Raw genomic sequence first — 20,924 nt, 5'->3', positions numbered from 1 at the left:
TTTACACCTTCCCCTCCACTCCTTCCACCCCAAACAGAAGCACGTAAAGATGAATAAAACAACATGCACAGATCAATCCGGCCATGAGAAGGAATCTTGGACTTAGTCTGGCAGGGAGTGGCTTGACAGGGGATCGAAGACATTGCCTTTGGTGATTGATGACTGTTCAGAGGAACAGAACTTTTTACATATTCTCGTTTATTCAAAGTAAACCACAGCCAACCAACAAAACTCTTTAACCAACAGCAAGGGTTTGTTTCAAAGAATTGTCACTCCAGAACCTACTTGTTTCTCCAGCTTGTATAACCAGCAAGACCTAATTCTGTTTCCTAATTGTTCCCTTCCTACCTGTTCACTGCTGAACAGCCCAAGGTGGCAGATGTGGTCTGGCTGAGGTCTGGGTACTGAACTATTGCCTTTGCATTAACCAAAGGATGTAATCTGGAGTTTGAACTGGCTTTATGCTGACATTTTGTGCTTGTTATTTGGGTATAGACAATGTCTGATCAGTTACTCCCATGTTTCTTTTTTGTTCGAAATTCATGATTTTAAAATTCATCAAATCTTTAGGGAAGTGAGGTCCCTACAACTGTCAGTGTTGAACCCACGCCCATGTACCCACCAGGTGCTCAGTAGCTTGATGAGGGTTCAGGTCCTCGTGTGGACTCTGTGTGTTACCTCAAGCTGTGTGAATCCCCCAGCTATTTCTTTTCCAGTGCCATCTGTAACAGGCTCATGCATTTTCTCTACTTTGTTACCTCCTTTTCCCCGTTCCCCCTCCCAAACGTCCCTGCAAATACCGTGCCCTTTTTGCTTTGAAAACCTATTTTTCCATCTCAGCATAAAAAGTCAGCTCACTTCTGAAGTCCTGTTACACCACAACACATGGTACATCATCAAAAGGATCCATCTCCATTAAAATCGTGATCTACTGTGCTTTGCAGAATTAGTCGGGGGTTCCTTATAAATATGGGTGTGGTTTCTTGTCCTGTACAGGTATTGTTTATCCCCTATTCCTTCCTTTATGATTAATAATAAGACAAAGACTTTAGTCAAGTGTAACCAGACCAGGAAGGAGCAGGGGGGAAGCTCTGTGGCAGGTGGCAGCAAGTTACCGCCACAGGGGCACAAAGGCACTGCTGGCAGGGTTGGAATGGCAAGCAGAGCTGGCACCGGGCCGAGTGCCATGGATTGTCCAAAGAGGCATCTGTGAAAGGCTCAGTATCCTGAATCCTGGCTGCCACGGTGCTCTGAACTTGGTGGCAGCTGGGAGTCTCTGCCTTGGGCAGGCGATTGCTGCTGTCAACAAGGTGATTGGCAGTGTCTCTCTCCTTTTGGTCTCAGCAGCCTCTAGTTCCTGCTGAGTTCATAGCAGCACGTCCAGCATCTCACCTCAGAAATAAAGGTACAATCTGCTGTGCCACTTCTCACAGGTACCTGAGCCTTTGCAGTGCTGACAGCATGAAAGAAAACAGAGATCCCTTAAATTAATCCCATATTCAGTAACCATGCATGGCTAAAAATTAGTTATCTGTTCTGTACATCACTTCATCATCTCATACTGTGTCTGTAGTATCTCAAACAGTTGTTGGAATTTTAACTGCTATGTCTAAAGCCAGTGGCTATCTCAGAAAGCAGTGAGGACAGATATTAATCTTCTAAACAGGCTCTCCTTTGTAAAAGTGTGGTTTCAAAAAAGGACATTCAGAAATAAGTTGTTACATTCCACTTGGTACCATCAGATTTGTGCTTGTGTAAAACAAGCAAGCAGAATTTGCATGGTAGTTCTGGGTTGCTTTTCAGAAATCTCTGTAATTATTTAATTTCAAGCATGCCACTTTCATTACTTAAACATTATTTCTATGAACACTGAATGCTCAATAAATACATCTCAGTTTTACTGGGGTATGAATATGTAATTTAAGAGTGGAAAACAAAATAACGTTTCTACCACGTTAGCTAATGCAGCAGGAAAGACAGATTTGCAAGGACTCCTTTTACGGATATAAATTTTACCTCCATTTAGAGAGTTTGCATACTGACAGGTTGGTTAGACTAGCAAAAGCACTTACTGTGAAAGACACTTCTTAAACGGCAAATAAAAATATCTCATTGATTTTTTTTTTATCCCAAGTATAATAGGGATTACAAAGAATCCTGGAACGTATTCTACAAGCACACAGAGAAAACTTTACAAAATTATGCACTGCAGAAAGATTATCACCTTCTCAAAAGCAAATGGAAGATGAAGGGAAGCAGAGTATCTTGTATAGACAAATTGGATATGTCAGTGTGAGTGTTTTAACTTCTCACAGAAAATGCCAAGTGATTTGTAATGATCACTTTCTTTTTATCGCCTCCCTTTATCTTGTAGCACAGTGACAGTCTGGTACTGAGAAATAACAGAATGAACCACCCATACAGCCCGTTTCTGTACCTTCTTTCTTCAGTATATATGTAGGGTTCCCAACACAAGTACTGATCCCAGTCCAACTTGAAAAAAAAAGAAGAGGGAAAACAGGGCTTAAGCAGCATGAATGTGGCTCTCTCTGGAGAAGTGCAAAAGACAATTGCAGCACTTTCATGCTGGTTTTGGAACTCCATGTAGCCTAAGCCTATTGAAATATATATTTGTGAGCGGGAGTGGAGGGGAAGGAGGATGCTCTGGAATGAGGCCTGGAGCTGGAATGCTGTCGTAAAGGCAGCAGTAGGAGGGAGAGCTATAAGCTGGCTGCAATCCTCAAATTTAAAAAAAGGTCCGGAAACATTTTAATGCCAAATTATGTGACACCTTTCATTCCCGTTTTTTCTTTTGTCCTTAGTTTTCCATTTAATTGACTGAAACTTTTCCTATTTATGCCACCAACTGTGTAAGCTGGGCTGACTAAAGGCATTTTTATTTTTCTCCACTCTAGCCTCACAAACTGGTTATGCAACAGCTTACACCTTTAATAACACCAATAAAACTGCATCAGAACTTTAAAAAAAGCCCAGATTTCTTAGCATCAAGGCCTGAGAGAACTTGCTGCAGTGCTGGGATGTGACAGGAGGCAATTTATAAGGAATTAACTCTGACAGTCACTTTATACAGCTGATTTTCAAAGATCTAGGCACTAAAGATGTGTTAATGAGGGTACTGAGGCTTCATAATTAATTATATTACCATCTCTTTGTTACTCTCTACAACAGTAGTGCCTGGTTGACATTTCAATGGGAGTCTGGTGGTGTTCTTTGTGATTATTATCCAGGAGTACAGTTATACCTTAGCTCCCAGAGAGAAACGTTGCATGTAAATGGCGCTGTGAATTGCAAGGCCCTTTGGAGCTCAGTAAAAGCCCTTGAAGGAGACCCTGCTGAAAACTGAATGGATGTCAGTAACATTTCTCTAGTCTGGAGTCTCTCTTCAGATATGGACTCTCCTCCCCCTTCCTTTCCCTCCCCCCTTCCTTCCACTGAGCTGGTCCTTCTTACAAGGCTTAAGAACAGCAACATCCAGCCCTTGCTGAATGTTGAGTTCCAGACCCCTAAAGGAAGGAATACTGACCTGAACAAAGCAGTGAACAAAGTAATCTGAAAATAGGGAATATTTTCACAGACTTGAATTTTCAGTGCAATAACACCAGAGCTGCCAGAAGGAGTCCCAGAAGTGGTGAGTCAGATAATAGACGTACAGCTGTGGTGGGAGGGAAATGGTCTCTACTTTGTTTTATACCACCCCACCCCCCCCTTTACAAAGGCAGATGAAATTATTTTCCAGTCTTACCACTGCAAAAACAAACATGGAGTCTAAAGGTTATTTCCTTTGTGTCTTTCTGAGAGACATTTAGTTTTGACTCCAAAGGGGAAAGGAAGATGTTTTGTCAATGACCTCAAAGTCTCCTCTGAAAGTTTTTACAGTATCACCTGAGGTAGCAGAGCTGCTCTTTTGTTTACTGATATATTCCACTTGTTTGCGTTAACTTAAAAAAACTTACAAAAACAAATTGTTGTTTTTTCACACCAGTTGCAATTAGAACCTTGTCGTGGTTGGGCTCAGTTAAGGGCACAGTCTGACAAACACCCCTGCTAAGTGAAACTTGTGCAATCTATTCCTCACTCTTTCATTCCTGCCTTCATGGGTCTCTCTTTTTTGTAACATTGTTCCTGCATCTGTACCAGGGAACCAGATCAGAGTACTAGTCTGAGTTTAAAAAAAAGGAGTTGTGGGGACTATTTCTAATTGAAATCAGATTCAGATTCAATTTAACATGGAGCTACACACACACACACACACACACAAAATCACTGGCACAATGCAGGAACAGTGTAAAGGGGAAGAGGGGAGGAATGCGTGGTGGGGAATGCATAAGTAGGAACTTTTATCAAAAACTAGTTTGTCAAACTATGTCTTAAAAGACTTTACATTCTTCCAAGCCAGAGCCACTCTTTCCTCTGTGTGCAGGTAAAACCTCATACACAGGGATTACAGTTGCAGGACTCTCAGCGCTATTGTAATATCAAAAAATAATAACTGTTCCTACACACTGACACAATTAACCAAATTCCGTTCACAGATCATTGTTAGCAACTTGTGCAGCATTTTATGTAGCTGAAGTTGGAGACCAGTTCTATTCCTGAGTTCCATCTCTGGCTCTAATGAGCAATAACTCTGAATAATTCTGGCATTCAGTTCACCTACCAGTAAAAGAATTACTTTCCTCACAGAGCTTTTTACATTTAACCAGATTTTTTAAATGAGCTTTGACATTCTCAGATGAAAAGAATAATGTGCACAATGTATTATTATAGCAAAAACTGTATATGACAGATTCCTACATGTTTTCCTGTCTTTTGTCTCACCTTTCCTGTCACCATACTCCTACACGGAATTCAATACATACCGTAAATGTTTGAGTAATGCCAACTTCAAACTAATGAATTGTAATTAATGTACTCATTCTTTGCTGAGCAATGTTGTGTGTGTTTATTTTTATCTGATACTTTTTGGATAAAGACAGAGGTTACTCCCCCTGAGAGTTGAAATATCAATAGTGCTCTACATAACAAGGGAAGTTTTTAATGATTCCCACAAAAACCACTGCCAGCTGGTAACAAGACCATGGATGAAATACACAGAGTGTAAAATTTTTGCCTCTAGTGCTATTCCTAAGGGGCCAAATCTAGAAGTGATATTCAACTTTGCCTAGGATTCAGCAAGAGTTTTCCAGTTGAGGAGATGATAAATAAGAGTTTTAAGAATTGGCCAGAGTTAAAATCCTGGAAAGCAAACATTTATAAATTGACTCTGTAGAAATGTAGTCTCCCTTCTAATTTCCCTATGAGTGGAGAAGATGGAGAGGATCTTCTATATCTCCTTGCAGAAGCACAAAGTATAGTTTTATCTAGTCCTCACCATGTCTGAAAAGCTTATGCCTCATGATCAGAAGTAAGGTTTCATTGACTTTCAATTTAATATTTTAAAGAGTATTTTGACTGCCTCTTTGCCTCTAGTATCTGGCAACAAACACAGGTGTTATGTGACTATACACCTCTTCATGGATTAGAAGCAGGTGCTCTGGTAAGTTAAAGATGTTGGTGTATGAAAAAATAAAAGGTTTAGCAGCTATGTCTAACAGAAATTTAATAAACAATAAAAGTAAAAACTCATACAAATAGGATTACTGGATTTATTCAATGACATATTGTCAGTCACTGCCTGTTGTCTGTGTTACTGAATTGCTGTCCTGCTTCAAGGCAATTATCAGCCCCGAAATATTTTCATCCAAAGGTTTCAACTGCAACAACTGTGAGGACATGTGGAAGATTCTTCTGTCATTATCTCACCTTTCAGTACTAACATGAGTTCTTGACTGGGGAGCTCCGTGACTAGTGGAGATGAATAAACACTTGGAGCTGGTATTTGACTGGTTAATGTATGTGCTAAACTGTGTGTGTAGTGCCTGGGAAGCTCAGCAGTTCCTGGGGGCTGTCAGACTGATCACACACAGCAAACCAGCCCCGTGTCTCTGCCTGTTGCTCCCAGCAAGCCCTGATGTGCCAGTCAGGCTTTGCTATCAAGTACAAGCTTGTGTGTTCTTAAAATGTGCCTTCAACTCACTGGTGTACTCAGTAACTTGAAAGCTTTCATATACTCTAAAAATTTGTCTTGCACTCCAAGGGGGAATCTTTGTTCTTAATACAGAGCCCAAACCTGCAAGTTCTCTGTGTAAAACCAGGCTCCCAGCATAGATGTACAATTGTTAAGCAGCTGGTTGCATTTCAGCAATGGTAAAATGATCCTTGTTTTGTATTTCTCTACAATAATTTCTGATTCTTTGGGATGGAAGGCTGTGAAACCATGAGCTGCTATTAATTACATTAACTTGCATGATCGTATATATGCCCATTTTGCCTTGCAGAAATACTTAGGGCAAGATGTACTCTCCTTTTTTCACACATCATTGTATTGGAGAGGATTTAGCACATTTTCTGATTTCATTTGCCAAATTGGGGGTTTGAATTTAAAATTTACAGCTGACTTGACATTCCAGAAAGTAAGTATGATTACCAGTTTTATCTCTGTCTTGTAGTAATGTATCTAATCAAGGAAAGAAATACTGGAGATCTGAACTTTAACTTCAAGGACCAAATATGAGATTTCCTTTACAAAGACGTTTAGTCAATTTAAAACAAGTCTGTTTAGTCAATTCTTGAGGAAAATGTACAGTTATAACTGGACATTTAAACCCTCAACAGTTATTCAAGGACTAAAACTACCTTAGAGGTTAGTTACAGGTCATGAAAACATTAGAAAGATGTGAAGGGAGGTAAGTGAATATTTATCAATAAACCCTCTAAGTTTTTGGGGGTTCTTTTGTTACTGTCTCAGGGATATTAAAATCATTCTTTTAATATTTATATGTATCTATATTATTTTAAATATTTATATATAATCAATATGTCCTTTTTTTGTTGATAATAGCTAGTTTTAGGGTAGTAAAAACAGATTGTGGAAATGTGTTTTTAACAGTACAGAAGTTAAAATTAATGATTACTTGGCTTTAGATATATCAGTGTATCACTATGATCATGTACTTCAGGAATACCTGGTAATTTATAGACTAAACAAGGGGTTCTAGTAGGGAACTGACAGGTGCTACTTGTTCCTGCTTGGAACTGGCTTTCAAACTTGCTATCTATATTTCAAATTATAGACCTTCAAAGACTAATCTAGAGAAAGACAATATAGTAAATTACAGGTGAAAAAAGAGGAAAAAAACCCAAGCAGATACAACTGCATAGTCAAGAGACCCAAACGAAACAGAAGGAAGAAAACCAAACTACACACGAGTTTACCTTGTCAGAATTGGAAGATATCCATATTAATCAGTCTTGGGAGATGCAAACAGAATATGAGAAGAATTATCTTGCTGTGCTGGGCTTCAGGAAGGCCATGAGGCATTCCGTGAGGCATTCCGCCCCCCCTTGGGAAGGATTTAATAATCTTGCATTTATAAAGTTGTGATGCTTTGCTTACCTTTTATGCCCAGCAGTTACAATTGCTGTATGTGAAACCAGAGAAGTAAGGGATGGATGGCAGCTCCTCTCTGCTGCTGTTTGTACAGGGAAGCCCAATACAAACCCTGCATATGCGGCAGCCGTTATGGGTGGCAGTGGAAGCGAGGACATAGCTGATGGGAGGTGACAGCTGGGAATACAAAAGAAAAAACAATTGGGATTTGGAAGCAACAGGTGGGGAGCAGTATTCGGAAAAGTATAGTCAAGACTTCTGAGGAGGCAGGAACTAATCCAGGCCTCATGGAGTAGGTCCAGTAGAAGGGCAACTTGAAGAGGCAAAACAGGAAACAAGCAGGAAGAATATGCTTATGTGGTATTGACTGGGAAGCAAATGCAGGCAGCAAATTCCTACTTCATCAAAGCTGTACTTGTTTCTTAGCCTGATCTGTATCCTAACACTCATCTGTGAATGATATGCTGCTGCTTGTGATAGAAAAGAGTGAGTGACTTGGTTATTCCTTTAAGAGCAAACGCGGGTGAGCTGTAGCTGTGGAGCTGCACTGAGCTCTTCCACGACAGGTGGACAGGAAAAGGACAAAAAGGGTTATTTAAAGTCTGCCTGCTCTCGGTGCAGTGGCAGGTGTGCTGGCAGGCAGCTCTGTGACCTTCTGGAGTCGAGCTCCCCAGTAGCTGAGCTGGATGTGACTGACAGGGCTCTGTGCCCTCAACACAGAATGTCCCAAGTTATTTATATGGGTTTGTTTAGCCTCGAGGAGGCTCAGGGGGCACCTCATTGCTCTCCACAACCACCTGAAAGGAGGTTGCAGTGAGGTGGGGGCCGGTCTCTTCTGCCTTGCCTGCTGTGAGGGGACAAGAGGAAATGGCCTTTAGCTCAGACGGGAGATTCTGATAAGATATTTGAAATAGATTTTCCCCTGCTAGGGTGGCCATGCATTGGAATAGGAGGAATCACCATCCCTGGAGGTGTTCAAGAGGTGTCTGGATCTGGCACTGGGTGATGCGCTTTAATGGTTTGGGGGTTACAGTGGCAGTACCAGGTGGACATTGGACGTGATGTTCTTAAAAGTCTCTTCCAACCTTGATGATTCCGTGATTGCTTTGTGCCACGTCCCAGGTAAGGTAGGCAGTGCAGGGAGACGTGGATGCCACATCCCCAGAGCACGGCAGGCTGGAAACGCGACCTCACCCCCAGCACGGGAAGCGCTGAGGCTAGTCCCGGAGGAACGCCTCAGGCAGCGGGACCGCAGCCTTCTGAAGACCCGTTTGGGGATGGATGGTCCCGAAATCCATTCCTGCCCCTCGGTCTCCCCCGGTCAGGGGAGGGGATGGGCCCTCTCGCCGCCCGCACCGAGGGGTCGGTGCCTCCATGGGCCGTGAGGGGACGGGGCGGATGATGGGGGGGGGGGGGGAAACCAGGGAGCCTCGCGCCGGCCGCCATAGTCAGAGAGCGCGGGCACGTGCACGGTGCGCATGCGCGGCCCCCTGCTCCAACGCACACAAACACACACACACACCCCGCGCGCGCCCCCGCCGTCCCGCGCGCGCCGTCCTCTGTGTCTCCGCGCCGCGGCCACGCCCCCCTGGCGCTCTCTGACCAATGAGCGCCCGGCTTGGGGCGGTCGTGGGGCGCGGCCTCTCTGCGGCTGCGCACGCGGGGTCTCCCCGGCGTGTGAGTGTGTGCGGAGCGCAGTGCGCCTGCGCATCGCACGCCCGCGGCACAGCGCGCCCGGGGCGGGGGGCTCGGTGCGCACGCGCGATGGGGCCGCCGTGGCCCGGCCGGGGGGGGGGGCCGCGCATGCGCGCCGCGTGCCCGCCCCTCGCCAGCAGCAGAGGAGGAGGCGGCGGTGGCGGCTCTGGGTGAGAGAGCGTGAGGGGAGTGAGAGGTGCCGCTGCCGCCCCGTATCCGGCAGGACCGCGCGGAGGAGGCGGGAGCGCCCCGGCGGCGGAGGGACCTGAGTGACGGCGGCAGCAGCAGCAGCAGGAGGAGTCAGTGCCCGGCCCCCCCCCCCCGCGCAGCCCCGTTGCAGCCCCCCCTCCCTCCCGCCCTCCGCGCTCCGCAGCCACCAACATGTCGGCGCCGGCGGCCAAAGTCAGTAAGAAGGAGCTGAACTCCAACCACGATGGGGCCGACGAGACCTCAGGTGAGGCCGCGCCGGGGGCGGGACGGGAATGGCGGCAGCCGGCGCGGCCTCCGCCTCGCGCCGACCGCCATTTTCCCCCGCCGCACGGGCCGCGGCCGCGCCGGGGGCGGGCGGAGCGCGGGCCCGGCCGGGCGGATGTGCAGGCCCGGCGGCGGCGGGAGGAGGCCATGTTAGCGCCCTTTTGTCTGCGCTGCCGGCCCGGCTTCCCTCCCCGCGGGGCCGGGCGGGGGGCGCTGCGGCTCGGCGGAGCAGCGGGACCCCCCCGCCGCCCCTCCCGGAGCAGCATCCGCGGAGCCTCATTGTGCTCCGCCGCCGCCGCCATGATGCGCCGCCGCCTCCCGCGCCGGCCGCGGCCGCGTGGTGCTGCCGGGCCGCGCGGGGATGGAGCGGCGGAGACACGCGGTGCTAGGGCCGCCCGCGCCGGCCCCACGTGTGATCTCGGCTTTTAAAGGTCGGAGTTGGCCCCGGCCGCAGCGCCTTCCCCACGTGCGTCCCCCGCGCCCGCGAGAGGAGAGGAGAGGTAGAGCTGTCTCCCAGCGCGGGACGGACCGTGCGGAACGCGCACCGGGCGCTGCTCCGCTCCAGCCGCTTCCCGCTGCCGCTCATTCATCTCCCGCGTGGTGGGTAAACAGCGCTCCGTAACCCAGGCCTCGGACAAACTTGGTCCGGGGAAGTGCCCATTAGAAAATATCTCCCAAACGGCGGCTTTCGCGTCTCGTTCATTTGTAATCGTCCCTTCGAACGGTCTTTTCGGTTTTTGGAAGGTGGCATGTGCCCAGATAGGCTATTTTTATTGATGTTCCAGTGCTCTGTAAATTACTTTACGTTCCTTCAAATGTGTTGGTCGTAGCAAGTGTGGCTTCCAGCTTTTTAATTAAATTGTTATTGACTTGCGATTTAAGTTGGCTTATAAAACTGTGTAGCGGGATGTGAGCTGTGGTTTCTAGGGGTGAACTCACTTTAAGGGCTGTTTTGTCGAACTTTGGTGCACTTCAACTGCAGCACACCCTGTAAAGCTGGAGCTTTGAGGCCTTGTAAGTCTTGTGACATTTAATAGAAATACCTGAGAACTTCTACAGTAGATCAGTAGCTTTAAAGAGAAGCTCCAGGTGATTTGTCGGGCTTGTGAATGAAGGGATATTGATGCGTTCTCATTTGTTTTTCAGAAAAAGAGCAACAGGAAGCAATTGAACACATTGATGAAGTACAGAATGAAATAGACAGGTAAACACTATCTAACTTTTAAAATATTTTAGCAGAAATTGAAATGTAACTGACAAAAGTGAAAGTGTTTAGTAAAGTGAGCACACAGTAGTACTTACTGTCTTTGAACTCCACCAAGATATACCTGTGTTCTGACTTGATTAGAGGCATTAAAATAACAAAGAAGTGTCCTGGTTTCTTGCTTAATTGTGTATAATTAAAGAGGTAGAACTTGAGTTAAAAATTTTTAATTAATTGTGGTATTTTTGATAATAGAAATGTATTTCCCACTAGCTTCTCAAGTTAATGTGTAAGCTATTTGGCTAAAGTATTTCCCTGTTAGCAAGTAGAACCAAACACTTGGCTGAAAAGTCAGCTTTTATTATACACTTTTATTATAATATTCATGTGCTTGTGCAATAATACACAGAAAATGTCTCTGAGATGTTAATTTTGTATGCCAAAGCTCTTGGGGCTGTGGGTTCTGTGTCAGTCCCTGCCTGCATGTTCTTTCCATGCCCACTGTCCTACAAGGACTGCAGGTGACTGTTGGGGCTGTGACCATGTGACACTGGTGTAGTATCAGAGCTTTGCCTCTCTACAACAACAATTCAATTTGAAGGCTTCAGATTTTACTTGCACAGGGTGCAGAATTGCTTTGCTGTAGCTTTGTTGCCTGCCCAGAAGTTAGAGGGAGCAGGTGGTAGGGCTGTGTTACCCATCTGCAGGTCTTATGCAGACAAAATGTTCAAGAGGTTAAACACCGCTTTGCTTTGCGTAAATAAAGGTCCTTCCCTGAAATATGTTCAAGGTGTTTAGAAGGTTCCATTCTGACCGGTGAGATTGCTTCTGGCAGAGTGTTTTCTTATAAATTGTTACAGTGTTGAGCTTCTGGGGTTTTTGGGATACTTCATTTGCAGAATATGGCAGACTGGTCTTATCAAACCCTTTTCAGCTTTTAGTGAACTGCTCTGATGTGTCCTTAGATCCCAGTTTTCTCCCTGTGGTTAACATGGCTCTTTCTATTACAGACTGAATGAACAAGCCAGTGAGGAAATTTTGAAAGTAGAACAGAAATACAACAAACTCCGCCAACCATTCTTCCAGAAGAGGTCAGAATTGATCGCCAAAATCCCGAATTTCTGGGTAACAACATTTGTCAACCACCCACAAGGTATATTCTTAAGAGCCCTCTTCTTTTCCCCTGTAAATTCAGTGTTTGCTTGCTTGTTATGTGCTTGTCTTGAAGCTCTGAGGGTCTTGTAGAGTTGTTAGTAAGCATACAAAACACTTCCTTTCTGTCCTAGGTTGCATTTTTAAAGCTTTTTCTGTCTTGCACTTGTTGACCAAAGGAACATCTTGTTTACTAAAATACTTCAATCCTAAAATATCTTTCTGCATTTTAAATTGCAAGTTTCCCACTTTATTCATTTCACTATGAACTTTAAGTGAAAAGAAACCAACAAAAAATTATTCTAGTTTGTTTTGAAGTGAGCTCCTTGGGACTCTTGACAAAAAGCTTTCTACAAAAATTCGTAGACTGCTTAGACTGGGCAAACCACATGCATGAAAATCTGTTTCAGAGGGAAGAGTGGGTATGTGTGGGTAGCCTGTTGGCTGGTAAATTGAAAAGAAAGAGCTGTGAGAAGTTGGCTTGGACAGATGTGTTGCTTTTTAGATCTTCCTGGCTATCAGTTTCCTGTGTTTTGCCTGCCTGATGCATGTTTCATGGCTTTGTTAATGTGGGATTCCTCCTTCTCTCTCAGTATCTGCACTGCTGGGAGAAGAAGATGAGGAAGCACTGCATTACTTGACCAGAGTTGAGGTGACAGAATTTGAAGACATCAAATCAGGTTACAGAATAGATTTTGTAAGTACTTTCAATGATTCCTTCACTTGTGATTTTAATGTCATTTTTTTAATGTAATTGCATGTTGGGTTGTAGTTTATTACTTAAATCTTTGCAGTTACCTGTTTAGTGCCAGGTTTGACTTGATACGTGTGTTTCCATTCTGTGGGTTCTAACTCTTGCTTTCCACTCTGCAGTATTTTGATGAGAATCCCTACTTTGAAAATAAAGTTCTCTCCAAAGAGTTTCACCTCAATGAAAGTGGAGACCCATCTTCAAAATCAACTGAGATCAAATGGAAATCTGGAAAGGTCTGTATCGCATCTGGGAGAGCATAAGTGTGACCAAGTGAAAATATTACCAATTGCATTAGCTTGTCTCTTCCTTGGCCAGGATCTAGACTGTGTGTGTTATTTATGTAAAATAACTATTAAATGAGGAATTCCAAGGACAACAGGTTTTGGGGGATCAGATAGCAGTGCGTGATCTTGTTTTACTTTTTCCTCTATTTCCTCAACTTCATTTCCAGATGCCACATCTTTTGTGGAATTTGCAGCCACAATAACGTGGGCATACCTGTCACCCAGGCAGTGTTCAAGCATCATTAATTTACTGCTGTTCATTTCTGTAAAAGTTAAAAGTACTTCGGTGTTATCCTGAAGATTTTGAACTGAGTATTTAAAAGTAGATCTGAGGGTTGCAGTTACATTGCTGTTTGTTTTATCACTCTCAGACCAAGGAGAAAATGTAATGTTTTACATATGGAGAACTAGAAATTTTCTACCAGAAATTGCATTCCTGTACAGACCAGTTGAGTGAACTTTACTGTACACCACTAAATCAGTGTGGATTCTGCTACTGTTCTTCCTTAAACAGTCTAAACCTATAAATGTTGTCACTCTTGTCAGGAGAAAAAGCCACCAGAAGTGTGGTGTAACCATATGGTCAGAGAAATAATTTATTTGATTTCATACTTTAAAAAGATTGTTGCAAACTTATTACACTTCCGAGGTAAGGTGATAAAGACCTTACATGTGTTCTTGTGACCAAGTGTTTTAGCGGGGTGTGGGGTTTTTTTTTTTCCACTTACTACAGTGAGTGGCCTGAAGACTTCAAAGTGGGAAATCTTAGGCAAAAAGGCCTAGGCAGGTCTCAAATGAATACAGAGCTTAGAGGTGTGGAGACTTTCTTAAATTGGGTGTATGTAGTAGTTACTGCAATTACAGCTACTTTGTGTGGCATTTAGGCCTTGTGAGTTCAGTGTGTCATTAAACACTTGTCACACCTGTGTTTCCCTGAGACAGGGAAACATAAATCAGATGTGAGATGCTGTGAATTTTCAGTGTTCCAGTGGAGGCCATTCTTTCCAGTTGAAAGAAACAAGTGGGTTTACTGTTCTCTCATGTTGATGAGAAATGCAGTATCTTCTGTCAGTTGTTTGGGTTTGAGATGTTTTTTACAGACTTACCCTCAAAGAGGGAGGGGAAAGTGACTTCTTAGGGTTGTTTAGGCAAGTACATTTTTAAATGGTGCTTACAGGAAAAGAAAAATGCCATAGAAAGATGACTTTAGGGAACTTCTTAACTTTCTTTTCAGGACCTGACAAAACGTTCAAGCCAGACACAGAACAAGGCCAGTAGGAAGAGGCAGCATGAAGAGCCAGAAAGCTTCTTCACCTGGTTCACTGACCACTCTGATGCAGGGGCTGACGAACTAGGAGAAGTCATCAAGGATGACATCTGGCCCAATCCCCTACAGTACTACTTGGTAGGTACAGCCCTGAGCAGGGCATCTGCACCCACAACAGCACTGTGAAAAGAAGAGTGAATTTGATCACTGTAGTCGATGTTGCAAATGTGTCTTTAAGGTTCCTGATATGGATGATGAAGAAGGGGAGGGAGAGGAGGATGATGATGATGATGAAGAGGAGGAAGGATTAGAGGATATTGATGAAGAAGGAGATGAAGATGAGGGGGAGGAAGATGAAGATGATGATGAGGGAGAGGAAGGAGAGGTGAGTAATGGTGCCCTTCGTGCCATTCATCTGGTGTCTGAGAGGGATCTTATAAGAATACCAAGCCATTGTGACCAAGGTGAACGGGTTCTTTTCTGCACCCCAAGGTGTTTGGAGGGGAGAAAGAGAACTGTCACTACATTAACTTGAGTGGTTTCAGAGTAGTAATAAGTATGTTTGTGTATATGAGAGACAGTGGAAGTACATAGTTTCAGAAAATTTGTAGGGGAAGTGCTCTAGAAGAACTAGGATGTTAATGTGACAAAATTCTTACTTAATTACTGAGGATTCTAGCAATGCTTTACATATAAATGGCCTTTGTTGATGCATCCAGTCATCCTTCCCACTTGTTGGTTTATTTCTGCTTATGGCCAGCCTAGCTAAGACTTTCTGTTGGGTTCAGGAATTAGAAATTTGCTTTAGTAGTAAGTGGGATTCCAGGGTCAGCATCCAGGCTGATGGGAACTTAGTTTATAATGTCTTTGTTTCTCAGAACTGGGCGTGGTGTGTCTGACTTACAGCAGCATAAACTACTTGGAGTGAGAGGAGGGCTGTTCTGGGCTCTATTTTGTAACCTAGAATTTGGCATGTGAAAGTTGAAGCATTTTGTTCTTCAGAGTTAAAAATGAGGGGAAAAAAGATGACCCCTTCACTTTCCACATGTTAAACTCATGTCAGTACTTGTAGTGATTCTAAGTCATGGTTTCTCAAACCTCTGATGTGTTTTCCTTGGGACACCCAGGTAGTGAGTGATTTCTGTGTGGTTAGCTGGGCACTCAGGGCAAGTGTTACTATCATTTAGTGAAGAGGGGAAGAGATGATCATGTAGCACCATGAGTAACACTGTAAAAAGGTCTGGTCACTGCATTTGCTATCTGAAGTTTAGTGATTAGAAATATTTAATTGTTGCTTATCTTTCAACAGGAGGATGAAGGAGAAGATGACTAATTGAACACTGATGGATTCCAAACCCCCTTTTTACCTTTTTAATTTTTCTCCAGTCCCTGGGAGCAAGTTGCTGTCTTTTTTTTCTTGTGCTCAGTCGCCTTGTTCTCTTGAGGTCTCTTTTTCTCTCTTCTACACCCTGAATTCACAATTTATTTTGGGCAAATACCTTGAGCAGAATACAGTGGAAAAGAATCTACCAGTTTCTGTTTCAAGTTCATTTTTATCCCTTTCTGTCTCAAAACAAAAACTGTTTATGAATTCAACACACCATGTTCTGTGGGAAAAAAGAAAACCTTCTGCTCCCTTCACTCTGCTGGAAGCTGAAGAGTGCTAGGCCCCTGTGTAGTAGTGCATAGAATCTAGCTTTTTTCCTTCTTTCTCTGTATATTGGGCTCAGAGATTACACTGTGTCTCTATGTGAATATGGACAGTTAGCATTTACCAACATGTATCTGTCTACTTTCTCTTGTTTAAAAAAAAAGAAAAAACTAAAAAAAAAAAAATAAAAATAAAAAAGGGGTTATAGAAGGTCAGCCGGGGTGGGTTTCAGATGTTTGGGTGGGTTAAGTGGGCATTTTGACAACATGGCTTCTTCTCCTTTGGCATGTTTAATTGTGATGTTTAACAAACATCCTTGCAGTTTAAGATGACACTTTTAAAATAAAATCTTCTCCTAATGATGACTTTGAGCCCTGCCACTTGATGGAGAATCAGCAGAACCTGTAGGATCTTATTTGGAATTGACATTCTCTATTGTAATTTTGTTCTTGTTTATTTTTAAATTCTTTTTTTCTTTTTTTCTTTTTTTTTTGTTTTGTTTTTTTTTTGTTTGTTTTTTTGTTTTTTTTTTGTTTCACTGGAAAGGAAAGAAAGATGCTCAGTTTTAAACGTTAAAGTGTACAAGTTGCTTTGTTACAATAAAACTAAATGTGTACACAAAGGGGCTGGTTGGTCTTCACTGAAAGAAACAGTTTTTATATCCTATTTAGAACTTGCTGGTAGCTTCTTGGCATTTTTGGGGGCATTTGGTCAGTATTTCGATAGTGCAATGCAGCCTTGTGGTTGCATGGACTGAACCAGTTCATGTAGTTTCTGCTGTTTCAGTACCTGTAAACTTTCCTTTGGCAGTTCCTACTGCACGCTGACTTTTGAGTTCGCTGTAGGGCCGTGTGCTGCGTGTGAAGACACGGGTGTATATTCATGTTTTGCAAAAAGGAAAGTCACTTGATTTGTAGAATCCTTAGTAATTTGCAGTACTGTATCTCCATTATATCGTTTTGCATGAAAATACCATGCAAGCTCAGAATAAAAAGACCAAGGGGTTGTCTTGAAATATTTGGGTGATTTTGTAAGTCTTTCCAGTTGAACACAAATCTTAATCGCAAGCTAATTTGGGGGCTATTTCAAAGAGCAAGATTCTTAGTAAAGTTCGTGTATAAAAAGTTGCTACTTCACTGCTTTTTTTCCTTGGTAGCAGCATGTATATGTGCTTTAGATACACTGTACTCTCATTTTAAGAGACTGCATTTGAGAAACTTGTAACAATTTCACATAAGAGGTTGTTGGAACTGGTATTCCACAAAATGTAATGGAAGTTGTTTTAACATGCTTTGCTTTTGAAATATTTAAAAAAAAAAATGTTGTATCAGCTCATCTGAAATTCAAACAGCTCTTTGGATGTGTAGAAAAGACTGTCTTCTGGGAAGACTTTGTTATCTGATTCCTTTTCCTCACAGAATTTGCTGTAGTCAAATTCAGCTTTTTTTGATGCTTAAGAATGCACTTGGCAGAACAAGATCAATGTCTGGTTGAGACGTGCACAAATAACATGTGTGAGGGAAAACATTCTGTAAGTGTGTGGTCCAACTTGGATTCAATCCAGTTATCAGAGACAATGCAACGTCCAGTCTCATGTAATCAATGCAAAATTAAGACAACCATGTACTTTATTCCATCTCAACAAAAGCTTCTGCCCTCATCCTGCTTTGCAGAGCCAAGTACAACGTTGATCAGTAATGGTTTCTTACCATCCATCTAGAGAGAGAAGGAACAAAACCTGTGAAGTCCTATAAATTTTAGTGTCTTTTTAATTTGATTCCTTTTTGTTGTAAGATTGAAAATAGCTTCCTGTTGTGATAGAGGGTCGATGTGCTGTTACTTGCCATGATGCCTCATTACTTAATTTTTATGTAGTCCTAATTGTAGTTCCGCAAGGAAAATAATCTTTTGCTAGTCTTGAATGCTTTAGGAAAAATATTGTGCCATTTTTGTTCCATCCCTGTTGGTTACTAGCAGAAAACCTATAAAAACTGTTTTGAAAGTAATCAAAGGTTCAGGCTCTGTAAAGTCAAATACCAGGAACAAGAAATGAGAAGTCTGGATAATTAAATGCTACTTAAGAGATTTTTCTTGCGCATTCTTTAGGATTTTACAGGGTGCCAAAATACTTGCTACTGTACTGATAATACTGAATTTGCTGTGAAACTTGAGGGTTTACTCCTGGCAATGGCTAAAGAGTAAACTGACATGGTAAAAGAATAAACCATATTAGTTAAGTGGGTTTTTTTTTTTTCTAGCATGGAAATGATTAGGGATTAACACATTTCTCTGCAGTGCTGAAGAAGTACTACAGCTGGCCATCGTATGCTCTGACTGTTCACTTAATGTCTAATTTGGCTGAATACATGTAATGGGTGTCCATTTTTTACTGTTTATTTTATATATGTATAAAGAGCTTTTAAAGAGACATCCACCTTGGATAATAATGGGAGGTTCATTCTTATTAAATACCTGTCTATCATTAATTCCTTACTGCTTGAGCTCTTCACATCCAGTTAATCCTGCCATGTGAAATTTTTCACAGGTGGAAGCTGACTTCAGGTTTTTTAGCCTGAATTTCCAGGGTTAGAACATAGAGTTGGCAGCAATTTAATAAAGGTGAAGCTGCTGTGCTGGGGCTATATGACCTAACTATCTCAAAGGTTATATTTAAGTTTAAAGTTTAATTGCTATAAAATGGAATCTTTTGTCTGTAATTTCTAGTGCCAAAGGAAACAAATACATCCATGTGTGTAAATACAGTTAGAAAGGTTTGGGGTTTTTAAAGAGATTATCTGTGTACTTATTCATACTTGTCAACATAGTTTCTGTCCCTGTAAACAAGCATTATCTGAATCGATTTCTCAGTCATTTATGACATTCATTTGAATCTGTAAGCTCTTTGTACCACACTAAACCAGGTGCATAAGGATAGTACTTTGTTTATTGGATACTGTTCCTGAATTTTGAAGCCATGTTGATTTTGGTTTGGGTTTTTTTGTTGGTTATTTTTTGTTTGTTTGGTTTTTTTTTTAAGAGAATGAAATCAATGAAATAATTTCTCTGCTGTACCTTCAAGCTATCCTTCTGTTTGAAGGAATTAAAGTACATTTAACTGTTACTTGATGTTACCATTTCTAAGAGTCTTTTTCAAAACAATCAGTTTTTTAGTCCCAAACTCGGCATCATCTTTCATGGGTGAGGTGGATAGTGTCTGCCTCTCCTTTATGGAGAAGAGTGAGGGGATGTCACGAGTGACTGGTACACGACACTTGCTTCCTCCGGGAAACAGATACATGCTTAATGTCCTCCCTCTCCTGGATTAAAAATTGAAACTTTTAAGACTTTTTCTTGGTCATCACCTTCTCCGCGTGAATGTGCTCCAGGGGAGTGTCCTTTCTCGGGTATGGTGGAGGACAGGGGTTGCCGGATCAAGGTCGGAACGCACCTTAAGTCCCCGCCTCGCTCCGGGAATCCCCAAAGAGTCCGCGCAGCTCCCGGGCCGGTGCCACTGCTCCTTGCCGGCTCCTGGGCAGGACCTGCGCTCGGCAGCAGGGGAGGATGGTGCCTTGCGGGACCCTGGAAGGGCTGGAGAGGCACGTCGTGGTCCCAGTTGTGACACTTATCTTCCCGTGGGACAGGGGGTTGCCGAATGGGCAGGAACTGCTGATCCCACGTACCGGCCCCCTCTCTTCGCAGGATTTGCGGGACACAGCTGAACCACGCCCGGGGAATGGGCTGGGATGCTGGGTAGCCCGGGACACGTCCTCTGGTATCATCCGGGAGCTGAGAGCCAGCCCTTTCCCTCCAGGCTGGGGAACTCCAGCTCCCCAGCATCCCTGAACTGCGCCCTGCCCTCCCTCTGCCTCCCCTGAAGGGTCTGAGACCTGAGGGAATTAAGGGGAAGCCGCTGTATGAACCCCGAGTGCGTGGTGGGCAAAGGACCCCTGGAGCCACCGTCCCAGCCAGAGCTGCCCAAGCACCTCCCCAATGACAGAGCCAAACAGAGCCCGGATCCCGCCTGCTGGGCCGGATCTGCTGAAGGTGTGGAAATGTCCCTGCTCCTCTGGAACTCAGTCTACGCTTACTAGTTTGATTTTCCCCTTTCCAGTATTTCCACTGAATGAACAGTCAAATTAAAATAATTGCTTAAACACTAAACAGGCCCTGGACCATGTTCTAAATAGCATCAGGTTTCCTGAAGGGTTTTTATTAATCAAATGCAGTTGCTTTATTAACAACAGGGGCATATTCAAAGGTTTTGTATTTGTTTAAGGCTTTATTAATTCAAGTCAGTTAAGCTAGGTCCAAATTTTTAATTTTCTGATGAGTTCCTTTTATTAATTATGCAGTTGCTTACAAGATGTTTAGGCTAGAAAAACTGTTCTAATTAAGTAAAAGGAACACACTTCTGTTTATTAGTATATTTCTAAATTTGTATGTGGGAATACTATCACCTCCAAATGCCTTCTGATTCACAGTTGTGCACTGCTCCATGACTGAAAAGCGTATTAGTAGGGTAATAACATTATGTAATACTGCTGAGGAACGTCTTTAAACACCTGAAAGCAATAAGTATCTTTTAAATTTGTTTTAAGTACTAGGCCTGTGACACACTGTTGGTTCTGTGTGATGCTGTGGCACTACTGCAGCACGGTGTTTTTTCACTACGATAGCTGGGGGATTGCTGCCAGCCTCGCCAATGCCTGTGGGATGTTTTTTCACTCAAATATATTCAGCAGAAACCCCAGATCCTGCGTGTGAAGGGGCAGTTCTGCAGGAGAAAATTTCCCCAGAGCCCAGCACTGTGACCGGCATCGTCCCGTTACAGCGATGGGATCCAGGGATCCCGTCCTAAGGAGAGCTACACTTCGCTGGTTCCCCTACGGATAAAGGCCGGTCACGAGCCCATCTGGAGAACTGAAACCTGGGA

General features: G+C 43.3%; 1 protein-coding gene across 1 annotated transcript; it reads left to right on the top strand.

Moving 5' to 3' along the window:
- The first annotated feature begins 9,309 nt into the window (after nt 1-9,309).
- Nucleotides 9,310-17,015, top strand: SET (SET nuclear proto-oncogene). The gene is made up of 8 exons (XM_082295477.1): nt 9,310-9,659; nt 10,826-10,883; nt 11,894-12,036; nt 12,629-12,732; nt 12,909-13,022; nt 14,308-14,478; nt 14,579-14,725; nt 15,650-17,015. The coding sequence occupies exons 1-8, from the start codon at nt 9,587-9,589 to the stop codon at nt 15,671-15,673; spliced, it is 834 nt and encodes a 277-aa protein (XP_082151603.1). The 5' UTR covers nt 9,310-9,586; the 3' UTR covers nt 15,674-17,015.
- Nucleotides 17,016-20,924: the final 3,909 nt, after the last annotated feature.

This window comes from Coloeus monedula (genome assembly GCF_965178545.1).
Source record: "Coloeus monedula genome assembly, chromosome: 21".
NCBI classification, from domain to species: domain Eukaryota; kingdom Metazoa; phylum Chordata; class Aves; order Passeriformes; family Corvidae; genus Coloeus; species Coloeus monedula.
Note: the sequence above shows the minus strand (reverse complement) of the source record. Positions and strands in the feature narration are given on the sequence as shown.

Bases quoted from the DNA above. Each gene is read 5' to 3' on its own strand.
- SET (XM_082295477.1), top strand. From the start codon at position 9,587: ATGTCGGCGCCGGCGGCCAAAGTCAGTAAGAAGGAGCTGAACTCCAAC. The intron at 9,660-10,825 runs GTGAGGCCGCGC...TTTGTTTTTCAG, and splicing joins TGGGGCCGACGAGACCTCAG to AAAAAGAGCAACAGGAAGCA. The intron at 12,733-12,908 runs GTAAGTACTTTC...TCCACTCTGCAG, and splicing joins CAGGTTACAGAATAGATTTT to TATTTTGATGAGAATCCCTA.